Genomic DNA, 11,043 nt, shown 5'->3' on the forward strand with positions numbered 1-11,043 from the left:
TCAGCAGGAGACAGGCTTGTGGGTACACTCAACTTAGTCTTCCAAGGAAGTACGGACATCTCTCCTCGAAGAGAACCACATCTGATCTAACCTGACCAAATAAGCTCCCACGTTACTGGCAAAACAAAATACACATGCCCCAGCATTTGCTTCCCTGTGCTAAGCAGAGACAGCACAACTACAAAGCACTCCTCACCAGCGCTGCCTCTGTAATTCCCTACTGACAGCCTGTATCTGTCCCTGCTCAAGGCACCCTGAAAGAGGTCATAGCTGGCAAAGACAAATTCACTCTCTGTCCGCAAATCCCGCCGGAGCTCGTAGCGGATGGGGCTGCTGCTTGTGAGATTGTGCAGCTTGTCAAGACCTAGAAGACAAAAAAGAATTACTCTTAAAAGAGAACAGCCTGCTCCCCTTTGTAGTCCTAGACTCTCATCCTGTGGCCATTTTGGTTAAATCAGCTATTTCCTGCCAACCTCCTTCCCTGCTTGATGGTGTCATGACATTTGGCCGAGTTTATGCTGTCTTATCTCATTTTCTGGCAAAAGACAGCAGCATAAGAAAAAACAAACAGCCTAACCCAGCACAAGACTGGCTGTAGCACAACATTATTTTCCCCAGAACATTAAAAGACTCTTCCTCCAAAGACCTCGATCTATTTAGTCCTGGATTTTCTGATCCACACAGAGTTCACTAACAGAACAAAAATCACCAAGTTTTGTGTAGTATCTTGGACTTTACATTTTAACGGATGCAATTTCTTTATTTCCCCTCTGACAGGAACACATAAGCCTGAAATAAACGTCTCCAGAGTTTGACTTCCTCTGGGACTGCTCCAAAGCCCAACGATATCAGTGGAAATACTTAGTTGGCCTGCAGAGATCCCTCAGTGCTTCAGTGGCATTTCTAGGGAAGACACGAATGCTGGCGGTTCAAGGCTGCGGGTTCAGGGGGCTGGATACTTCAGCATTTAGGTGCTTCTACAAAGCTAATCTTCAGCTCTTCACTGGTCACACCCTTGTACTCTACCAAGCCAAAACTCTCCAGCGGGATCTCCAAAGCCTTCCACCTAGTTTTTCCAGCGCTGGTAGAAATCCATCTCGCCAGTGCTCTGCCTTTGGAACACCTGCAGAGCAAGAATTGCCAGTGGCAGGTTGAGCAGAGACAAAGAGGATGGGGATGAGGAATGGTCATCCCGATTCAAATGCTGATGGAAAGGTGAAGCTTTCAGGAACAGACAATTCTAGCTGACAGCACACTGCACCTGAGCAGGGGACACACGGGAATCCAGCTCTTTTCTGACTGCACATAAGCACTGGGGTGAATGCTTAGTTGTGCAAATTTTACAGTTTACTTTCCACAAATGCCCATGGACAGCACAAGTCTAAGTGTGACCTAAACATTTAGACAAAACAGGCTTAGAGACAAGATCCACGAGACAAGTGGGTTTCTAAACTTCACCAGAATCAGACAGTCTTCAGCAGTAACACACAACAATATACTTCAGTGGAGAAAATCACTTATCACTGGAAATGATGAAAGGTGGAAAAGGGAATAAAGGTATTTTTATTTGGTTGTTTGGGGAGAGAGCTATCAGAGAACCTCAGATTCACTCCTTCAGGCTCATACACATTCCCCACCTCAAAGCACCTGTGCTCCTGCCTCCAGATTCGTTTGAGCCAGTCAACATAATTGTGTGGTTGGGGTCCAGGTGCATGCTCACAGCACCAGCATTTAAAATACTTACAGGCAGCAGCTGAACTGCACTAACTGTCCATACATATAGACTAGATAGAGTCCACACATTAAACTAGATATAAAGAAGATGTTTTTTACACTGAAGGTGGTGAGACACTGGCTCGGGTTGCCCAGAGAAGAAGTCCCATCCCTGGAAACATTCCAGGTCAGGCTGGACAGGGCTCTGAGCAACCAGATCTAGTTGAAGATGTCCCTGCCGGAGTAGATGACCTTCAAAGGTCCCTTCCAACCCAAAACATTCCATGACTCTATACAACCTTGTACTGCAGTTGAGATGAGATAACATAGCTTCGTTAACTCTTTATGAAAGGCAGTTATGCTAAGCTGTACCTCCTCTTACGAGAGGGCTGAATCCACCCTCCTAGACAATTCCTGTTGCAACCAAGAGGTGACACATTAAGCTGCCAAAACTCAGTCATTGTCATCAATCAGAAATAATGCAAGCCTGTGTGGTGTCCATGACCAAACAACGAGAAAGCCTTTGAGCCACTCGGCCTCCCACGACATTCCAGTCTGAGTGGGTACATCAGTACCCACCACCTCTCCTAAATCACACCACTCCATCAAGGCAGGAACTGAAACAGTAGTGCAGTAGAGCAGAAGGAGCCTCATCGAACACCAGTACCAGGTCCACTTGATTATACTCATAAAAATAATGAAGAGGAGCAGAGAATCACTCACTATCCACCTGCCTCCATCCGTGGTCATGTCACAATACACCTGCATGGGTCTGCTGCCATCCCCATTCAGGTAAATGGTGTAGACGCCGCTGGAGGCATTTCCGTTCTGCTGCGCCTGGCTGCAGTCCGCAGGATACAGGTAGAAGAGGCTAACTGTGAAGACAGAGTGGGCAAAACTTCACATCAGCAAAGCTGCTGGAGGCACTTCACACTCTAAGGACAATGGTACTGGAAGAGAAGTAAAGAAAGCAGCAGCCCCCACAGTGCACTCACACAGTGTCCAGTTGCACCAGCAACAAGTTGCTGCTGGTGGCCTTCTCACCACCTGGAAGCTGGCTCATGGATGGGGTCCCCAGAGGCTGCAAGAGATGCAGTCTGTGTCACAGTGAGAGCGGGAAGAGGAGCCTTTATTTGTGAAGGTGGGAGTGCAGTAAACAGGGACTTTCAGTTTCTCTGCATTTCAGAATTCATCCACAACTAGCAACCCCTGTGGGCACCAGCACAGCACATGAGGCTCCCACATCAAGCTGGTGTGAGATCTTGTTTGATTTGCCACTCTGGTGTGCATTTCCTGACCTCTGAACACAGCCTGGGCAGCTGCCCAGCGCCATGAGAATCCTTAAACAGCTGTGCCCTGCCATTTCCAGGACGGTACAGAAAGATCTCTGGCATATCATCATCACCTCCCCTGCTCCCTGGCAGCTCACCACCAGGCTTTGTCCTGCACTTGGCTAGTGAGGTGCCAGCAGCACTGACCAGCACAGACGATCTCCACTCACACTACCCCACTGTGTTTCCAAGCTCCCAGATGGTGTGGCTTAGAAGGGACACCCTCCCAGGTGACACCTCATTGATTTGCGAGATGGTTTGCTTATGTGAACACATAGTTTCCCAGTGCACCTGTAGAACACAATCTCCATCTCTAAGCTCTACCATAAAGCACAACAGCCACAGAGCACAGGGAAAAGGGCAACACCTTAGGCCAGTTCCTACCTGTTGAGAAGGTACCATCTGCCTTTCTGCTCTGGTGACCTCCCTTGTAGGCCGTCACAAAGATGGTGTACCTCACTCCTTGTTCCAGCCCTTCCAGCACAAACTGTTGTTCACTAGGACCCAGCTGCACTACCTGCCAAATAAAACAGATCAATGGTCAACCCAGCTCTGAACAGCATTTAGCTTCTCGGGACCAGAGTGCCTCGTTCGCCATACGCATTTACAGGCTTTTCTTGAGACAGGCACTCTATATCCTTGAAACACGGGGTTCGTTTCCTCAGAAGAAAGACTTGGGGCAAGGTCTGAAGAAACACTGTTAGGACACTGAGGACATCTTATCCCTGGCGAGTGCTCCCCTTCCAGGTAATAGCAAGCTAGAAAAGTGAGGAAGTACACGTCTTCTGCACCTGGAGATCTGCTGGGAAAAGGCATACCTCTGTCACAAAAAACCTTCTACACAGCTTCTACTCACGACAGTAGCATGTCTCCTTCCTCAAGCTCTCCCTTCCCTGGGCTGTGGATAGCAGATTCCCCCTCCCATTTTTTTTTTCCTGAGGTCCATATACCCACAAGACCCAGCTGGCAGAGTTGAAATCACAGCGGTGATTTCAGTGGGGTTTGAGGGCTGAGGAATTCACTGTACCTTGCCTGTATTATCTTGACCCTGGTAGGCCAGCACGTAGCCATCAGTCTGTGCTGCAGGAGGAGTCCAGGTAACCACGCCCGTAGAATGAGTCACATCTGATACACGGAGGTTCTTGGGAGAATCAGTCTCTATAGAAAAGGGAAATTCAAGTACCATTGCATAAACGAAAGACAGCAACTGCAGCACAGGGCTTGGGCTGAGCTTTCAATACCTGATCCTGTCAGCTGGGAAGCAGAGAAGTCACCCAGTGACCCTCATAGCTAGGAAGAAGCAGAAGCCTAGAACAAACATAGCAAAGTCTGTTACTGATCTGGTTTGGGATGATCTGTGAGCCCTGCAACTGACCCAGCTGTACAGGGCCCAGGAGCTCCTGACGCATCTCCCCGAGAAGCCTCCATCAGGCTTATCTCTGAGGAGCACTCACGGATAGGTGAGGTTTGGGCTCTGTGCCCCAATCTTGGCATGGCCTGCTGACAGCCTCTACCTCTTGCTCCCCTAGATGAAGAATGACTTCACGGGCTTTACCACTGCTTCAGCCTTCTCCAGCAAATGCAGGAATACAAAGCAACCCACAGCTTTACCACAGCCTGCGCTGTATGTGGGACACCAGCTCCTTCACTGACATCAAAGGCTTAGCGAGACTTTTCCTGTGCAGTCAGACTGCCCAAGTTCAGCACAAGCAGAAGAAAAGAATTATTTTTAAGCAAAGCCAGTTCACAGCAGTTGTCAAAATACATCTTATGAGCTACCCACAACAGGGCTGCAGCGCTTCTTCGCCCAGGATATAAGCAATTTTTAAAGCTCATGGAAAGTAACAACAATGGAAACAGTGTCTCCCTAATTTTCATCCTCTGCTTACTACATTGCATGTATTTTGGGAACGTATTAAGGAATTCAGGAGTAGGGTTTGTCCATCTTTCCAAGTTTTAGAGAGGTTTTCAGTGGCAGTGCTGACCTTCAAGGGAAGGGTGCTCCAACCCTGAAGAACACCTGAGTTCACAGCGAACTAGAAGTGAATAATTCATCTCAATTCCCTGTTCTTCCACAAACCTCCCTGGGGGTCTACGGGTATGTCATTGTCAGTCAGTTCAGTTCCCCTCTGTATAAAACAGGCAACAACTCTTCCCAGACTTCTTGAGGAGTGCTTTGAGGATAAGCATAACAACAATTATAATGCATCAGTGGAATATCACAGCTGTGAAAAGGGCATGGAGAGAACAGCAAGGCCAAGCTATGTCTGTCTTAGATAAACGAGAACAGTGGAGCCGTGGGGCTTCTCCCAGGAAACAGAACCACACAGAACACTGAGCTCCTCGTGCACAGGAATACCGACTGCTTAAAGCGGATACGAAGGCAGAGAAGGAATCAAAATGCTGGATGTAGGGAGGAAAACAGGGGCAGCAACACCAAGGTTCACACAGCGTGTTGTATAAAACACTGGTTATTTGTTACAACTGAGACCTCCCTGCACTAAGCTTGTGAATTAAGCATTAGTTCGTTAACTAACAAACTCATGCTTCATTTGGGGTACGACTAAACAATTGGTTTAATTAAACTGACCCAGAAACCTTCTTGGAGTAGCTCACTACATGTGCATCTCCCGCTGGACGGGAGGGGGAGCTGGAAGTTACCAAATCCATCGGGAGGGATGGGAAGGGCAGCCCTGGAGTCCAGTTTCACAGCCCTGCTCTTAAGGGGCCGCCGCAGAACAGCTCCCTGCCACAGCCGGTTTACTGCTAGGGAATAATCAGCCATCACCCTCAGCATGAAAACGTGGGGTGTTTTTCCTCAGAAGCTGTATTATTTTAGCAGGGGTGTCATTACTTTTGCAAATATAACACACACACAGAGTACGTGGGGGGTTTTTGTGCAGATAATTCAAAAATATCCCTACTAATGCTAAATACATTCCTTCTCCCAGCAGTTTCACTTCATGTGAATTTTCCAGGTGTCTTCATTTTCATTCCAGTTCAAAAAAACAGCATTTCAATGTGCAGAAACTCTCCCTGCATTTCTAGGTCCAGATATGTTCAATCTTTTGGCCTCTATTTGTCCACATCAGCTGCCCTCGACCTCTGTAAGCACTTAGGGAACTGCCTGGCATCTCGCCCTGAATCTAAGATTCAGCTGCTCACCTCACACCAGACTGATTCATAAAGGAAGAAAAAGTACATTAGTAAGGCTAATGGACACGGAGTGACCCCAAAATGTTCCCAGTACACCACAGTCCTTATGGCTGACCAAACGGGACAGATTTAAGCCTCCTTGGCATTCTCTTTGTACTGCCCAGAAGACGATGACATATTCAATGCCAGGTTTCAGTCCTGTCAGAGTCATGGCAGTCTCATTCTTTCCCACTTCCATCTCTGCTGTGTCACCATCAACAGAAGGGTCGTTCACCATGCACCTATCTATGAGAGCCTGGACCCTGTCCCAAGAGATGGTGGCTGTGTCCTCTATCACTTGGTCAGACACCAGGTGAGCTGGGCTGTCAATTTCTGCAGAGACAGTTAAAACCAAAGACCACCGGCTGTTAGTCAGGCTGTACTCTGTCACTGTGACATGCCCTCCCCTCGAGGGCCTTGCTAGTGTCTTCCTTTTTCAAGTCCTAGTTTTGATCACACACTAACTGGTCCCACAAAGCTGGGAGGTTTTAAGGTCTGACGTGGTTTGACTGGGGTCTGTCTTTAACCCCAAGAAACGGCATTGCCAGTCCTGACCTGGACAGAACAGTCCTTGCAAAGCAAGATATTGTTACTTTCTCGTTTCCTCCTGGTCACCAGGCTCTGAAGCTCACATACATATCATCTGTCCAGAAAACAAGAGAACAGCTCAAGCTCTTTTGTTAAGAGGCCAGGACGACCCAGCTACACTTTTACTCATCTTCCTTCAGCAAGTCCCTGACCTAGAGCATGGAAATTATACGCACTTGCCACCGCTTGCAATCAGCTCAGACATTCAGCTTTACAATATTGTTATAAAGCGGTAACCCTCAACCTGGGCAGATCACTATGCCTCCTTAACCAGGACTGACGGCATTGGAGAAAAAGTCCTGGTAAGAACAATGGAGGAACCAGGATTAATTGGGGTATTGCAAGAAGAGGTGTCCCGTGTGCTGTTAATCTCTGCACTTCAATTTCTCCATCTGCAAAAAGGAACTGAGTCTTCCCCCGCTCCGTGACGAAGGATAAACAAATTAACCAATTAAAATAAAACAAGACTATACAAATACATAAGAGACACCACTGCAAAGGCTTCATTTTCCCTAGTCCCTGTCAGTATTCACAACATGGCCTGTTTGTAGCACGTACAGGTAATTAGAATCTCTCCGGGATGATGTCGAATAGGTTTCACAGCAAGATGCACTAACTTGAAGACTTCATCTAAGCCTGGATCTCCCTTGGCTGTGACACTGTCTTGGGATGGACTTAATTCAGCTGTAAGACAAAGCTGGGCTGTAACTTATGTTCTTAAAATCTATTGCCCCTGTACCTGTGAGATCCTCAGTGCTGGCCCTCTTGCTCTGCTGGTCTCCTTTTTCTGCCCAGAGGTAAATGATGTACTTGGTGCCTGGCTTCAGCCCTGTCACGGTAGTGACATTCTTGTCTTTCTCCACCTCTGTCTCCTCTGCGTCCCCATCAGCCGAGGTGTAGCTCACTCTGTATCCATCCATTGAAGCCTGGACTTTGTTCCAGGAAATAGTAGCTGCATCCTCTGACACTTGGTCAATCAACAGCTCAGCTGGGCTATCGATTTCTGTAAACAAAAGACATAACTATTAGAAGTCTTAGTAAAGTGCTTTGGTAATTGCAATGGTCTAAAGACACAGACAACACATTTTATATGCAAAGGTACTATGTTTTATTGGACTATCAAATATATTTGGAAGAACAGATAAGCTTTGAGAAATTATTCTATGCCCAAAGACCTAAAAAGAGCTTGTGTGTCTAAGTCCACCTGCAAGTCCCACTATTCTTGACACCCTGTTAAACAGACTCACTTGTCAGAGCCCGCGTGGCCAAGCCTTGGCCAGGCCAGTCAGCCACTGCCACTGGGCTGATGCAGGAACAGTTAGGAGTGAAGGACATGGGTTGTTCCAGTGAGGCTACACTTACTCCTTCTCCTCCAGGGTCCTACCACTTTCTTCCACTTCTCATCCTTTATTTCTTACCAAGGATGAGCCTGAACTAAAAAGCTAGGACATGCCCAGTTCTGAAGTATTTCAGCTGGACAGCCACCCCTGCATGGGCAGAGGGGACAGTCCATGCAGAATACGGTGTTGTGCCTTTTGCTTTCTGAAGATCACAACCTCTTGCCTGGGTTGCTCTGGGAATTAACCCAAATCACCTACTCAGAATCTCTGTCTGAAAGGCAGCTCTCCAGAAACAAGATTATTTCATACTAAAGCAAAACTTCCCACCAACTCTAATGTCTGCTGGGCTCCCCTCTCTGCCCAGAGGCTGGTGTTTGGCTTCAGTCCTGTCAGAGCAGCACGCTCATTTCCTTCCCCACCTCCATGTCCTTTGTGTCCCCATCAGTTGTGTGGTATCTCACCAAGCACCTATCAGAGGCCAGACCCCATCCCAGGAGACTGAGACTGTGTTTCCTGTCAGCCATCTGGCCACTACATGGGCACTAGACTAGCAATTTTTTAGAGGAAGGTTTGAAGGTGAAGAACCAGCCAATGGCACTAGAGAGGACTATGTTCCCATTCTCCACTGGAAAAAAAAAAAAAAAACCAACAAACTTTCGATCTCCTCCCATTGTTACAATTGTTCTCCTGACCTTTTCACAGATGGAAACATGACATGAGATTTCACGAGCCTTAAGTCATTGTCACAACACAGCCCGCAGGAACGTGGCCCTTCAAGGACAACCCAGCAGCCCATGAGCTTTACACAGCATTTTTTTTCTTCACTGAAATGCTAAATACATCCTAGCAGCCTGAGCAATGAAGGATTTGCAGATGCCTCCCGAATTACTGAACAGCATTTCTTACCCTGCTTTATTCTGCTGCAGGCTCTAAACTCCACGACCACCGACAGCCACACCATGATTTACCACCCACCAGCTGAGCTGCACTGTGATGTACCACACGCTAGCTGTGGTAAAAGTTGTGATTTCCCACCGGCACGTCCTAATCCCTCCTTCTGTGAAATGATGAAAATGCATTACTCTCATTTTACTGACAGATGCTGAGGATTGTTTGTGTCACCGTAGAGCAGCACACACTGGGAAGGAGTATATGAGTAATCAAAGCTCAGCCAGTTAGCGGTACAAGAAGCTCACCTGTGGCAAGAAAAACCACGTGAATTATTTTCCTGTGTGATGGGAAAATCTGGTTTTTTATTTAGTTATAAGTGCTTTTGCTGTAAAAGTGCAGATTGCACATAGATAAGACATTTGTAGACGGTCAGTAGAAACCGCTCCTGTACACACAGCCACACCGGACCATGGCTGACACTGCTGCAAGCGTCTTCCCAATGGAACTCACTGTTACCAAGGGACACCAACCAAGTGTCCTGTTCGGGATATTTGATTCCCCAGTGATTCTTAATTTATGCCACAGTCCAAATATGTATGAGCCCCCTGTCCTGTTTCGAAAGGCCACAACAGTCACCCAAACAAAAGACTGGAGGTGGGTTTTAGCATTTTAAAGGCAAGACATGAATTACACGTTGCAGTGACAAGGCTTTAGTTCGGGCTGTGTTTCACTGTACTGATAATAACTGGCTCCTTACCATAGGGCCTGTCCACAACAGGCCTCAAAACAAAGAGTATTCAAGCTGAGCTGGAGATCTGTTCAGCCATGCCAGCACGAATGACATTTTTTGCCTCACTAAAAGCCTGTGCAAAGCAGGAGGACCTTTACTAAATCAAGTAAAACTGATGAAGAAGTTTGAAATTCAAGCTCAGTCCCTCCACCGCTGCTGCTACAACTCAGCTGTCACAGCTCTGGTGCTTGCCTTCTTGCTCCGCTGGGGCCCCTTCTCTGCCCAGATGTGGATGACATATTCCATGCCTGGCTTCAGATCCCGTAAAGTGATGAGGTCACTTTCACCCCCCACCTCTATTTCCTTGGTATCCCCGTCAGCTGAGGTGTATCTCACCAGGTACCTGTCTATGGGAGCCTCAACTTTATTCCGTGAGGCAGTTACTATATCTTCTGTCACTTGGTCTGTTGCCACATTGGTTGGGCTATCAACTCCTGAAAGAACATTTCAAAGTGCAGGATTAGGAAACTCGGCTGGATTAAACCTCTGCAATACCTGTCATGACATGTGTCCTTCATTTTTGCCTTGCTGCTTTGGCCAGCTAAAACACAGAGTTTCTTAGGTTCCCCCCTACAGCCCCTGGAGAAAGAAAGGCATCCATGAGAAACCAGCATGGTCAAAGCGGGGAGGGAGCATGACTGTTCTGCCATTTAGATGAAACTTCCCATTTTTTTCTGCAGAAGAGCTTGCAGGCTGCCTGCCTCACCTTCCACGGGCACCAACTTGAGCATTACCCTTCTCACTTGCCCTCCTCACAGCACCATGTAGGCCCTGTCCTCCCTCTGCCTCCGGTGCCAGCCATCTGGTGCTCCTCCTTTTCTGCCTACCCTGCAGACCTGTCTCTCAGTCTCCCCCAAGGCTTCTGCTATTTCGGGTGATGAATCAGATTTAGTGGTAGCTCCTGCTATAGCTGGGATGTTTCTTAGTCACAAGTCCAAGTTCCAGGAGTCACATAAGAATATGAGCAGGATTACCCATTGTGGATTGTTTTTGTTTTCTTTTTCCTTTCTAAGTTTTGCAGCCCCCACATCTGTGAAGAACAGCTTGAAAACACAAGCCAAGGGTGTTCCAAATAATCAGAATCTACACAGGGAAGAAGAGCAGCTTTAAAATGTCATTGTGGAGGTTGTAGGTCTTGTCGTTCTAAACTGATTTTATTTTAATGGAATAATTTACAAGGCAACCTCAGGAATGC

At 47.4% G+C, this 11,043-nt stretch overlaps 1 protein-coding gene across 1 annotated transcript in view; it reads right to left on the minus strand.

Moving 5' to 3' along the window:
* Nucleotides 1-11,043, minus strand: part of TNN (tenascin N) — a 20,807-nt gene that overhangs the window by 1,429 nt on the left and 8,335 nt on the right. Inside the window, 8 exon segments of the mRNA XM_010137248.1 lie at nt 197-364; nt 1,027-1,123; nt 2,437-2,588; nt 3,429-3,561; nt 4,072-4,251; nt 6,358-6,572; nt 7,567-7,849; nt 10,026-10,282. Of these exon segments, the coding sequence (XP_010135550.1) occupies nt 197-364; nt 1,027-1,123; nt 2,437-2,588; nt 3,429-3,561; nt 4,072-4,251; nt 6,358-6,572; nt 7,567-7,849; nt 10,026-10,282 (1,485 nt within the window).

This window comes from Buceros rhinoceros, unplaced genomic scaffold (genome assembly GCF_000710305.1).
Source record: "Buceros rhinoceros silvestris isolate BGI_N320 unplaced genomic scaffold, ASM71030v1 scaffold22505, whole genome shotgun sequence".
Lineage (NCBI taxonomy): Eukaryota > Metazoa > Chordata > Aves > Bucerotiformes > Bucerotidae > Buceros > Buceros rhinoceros.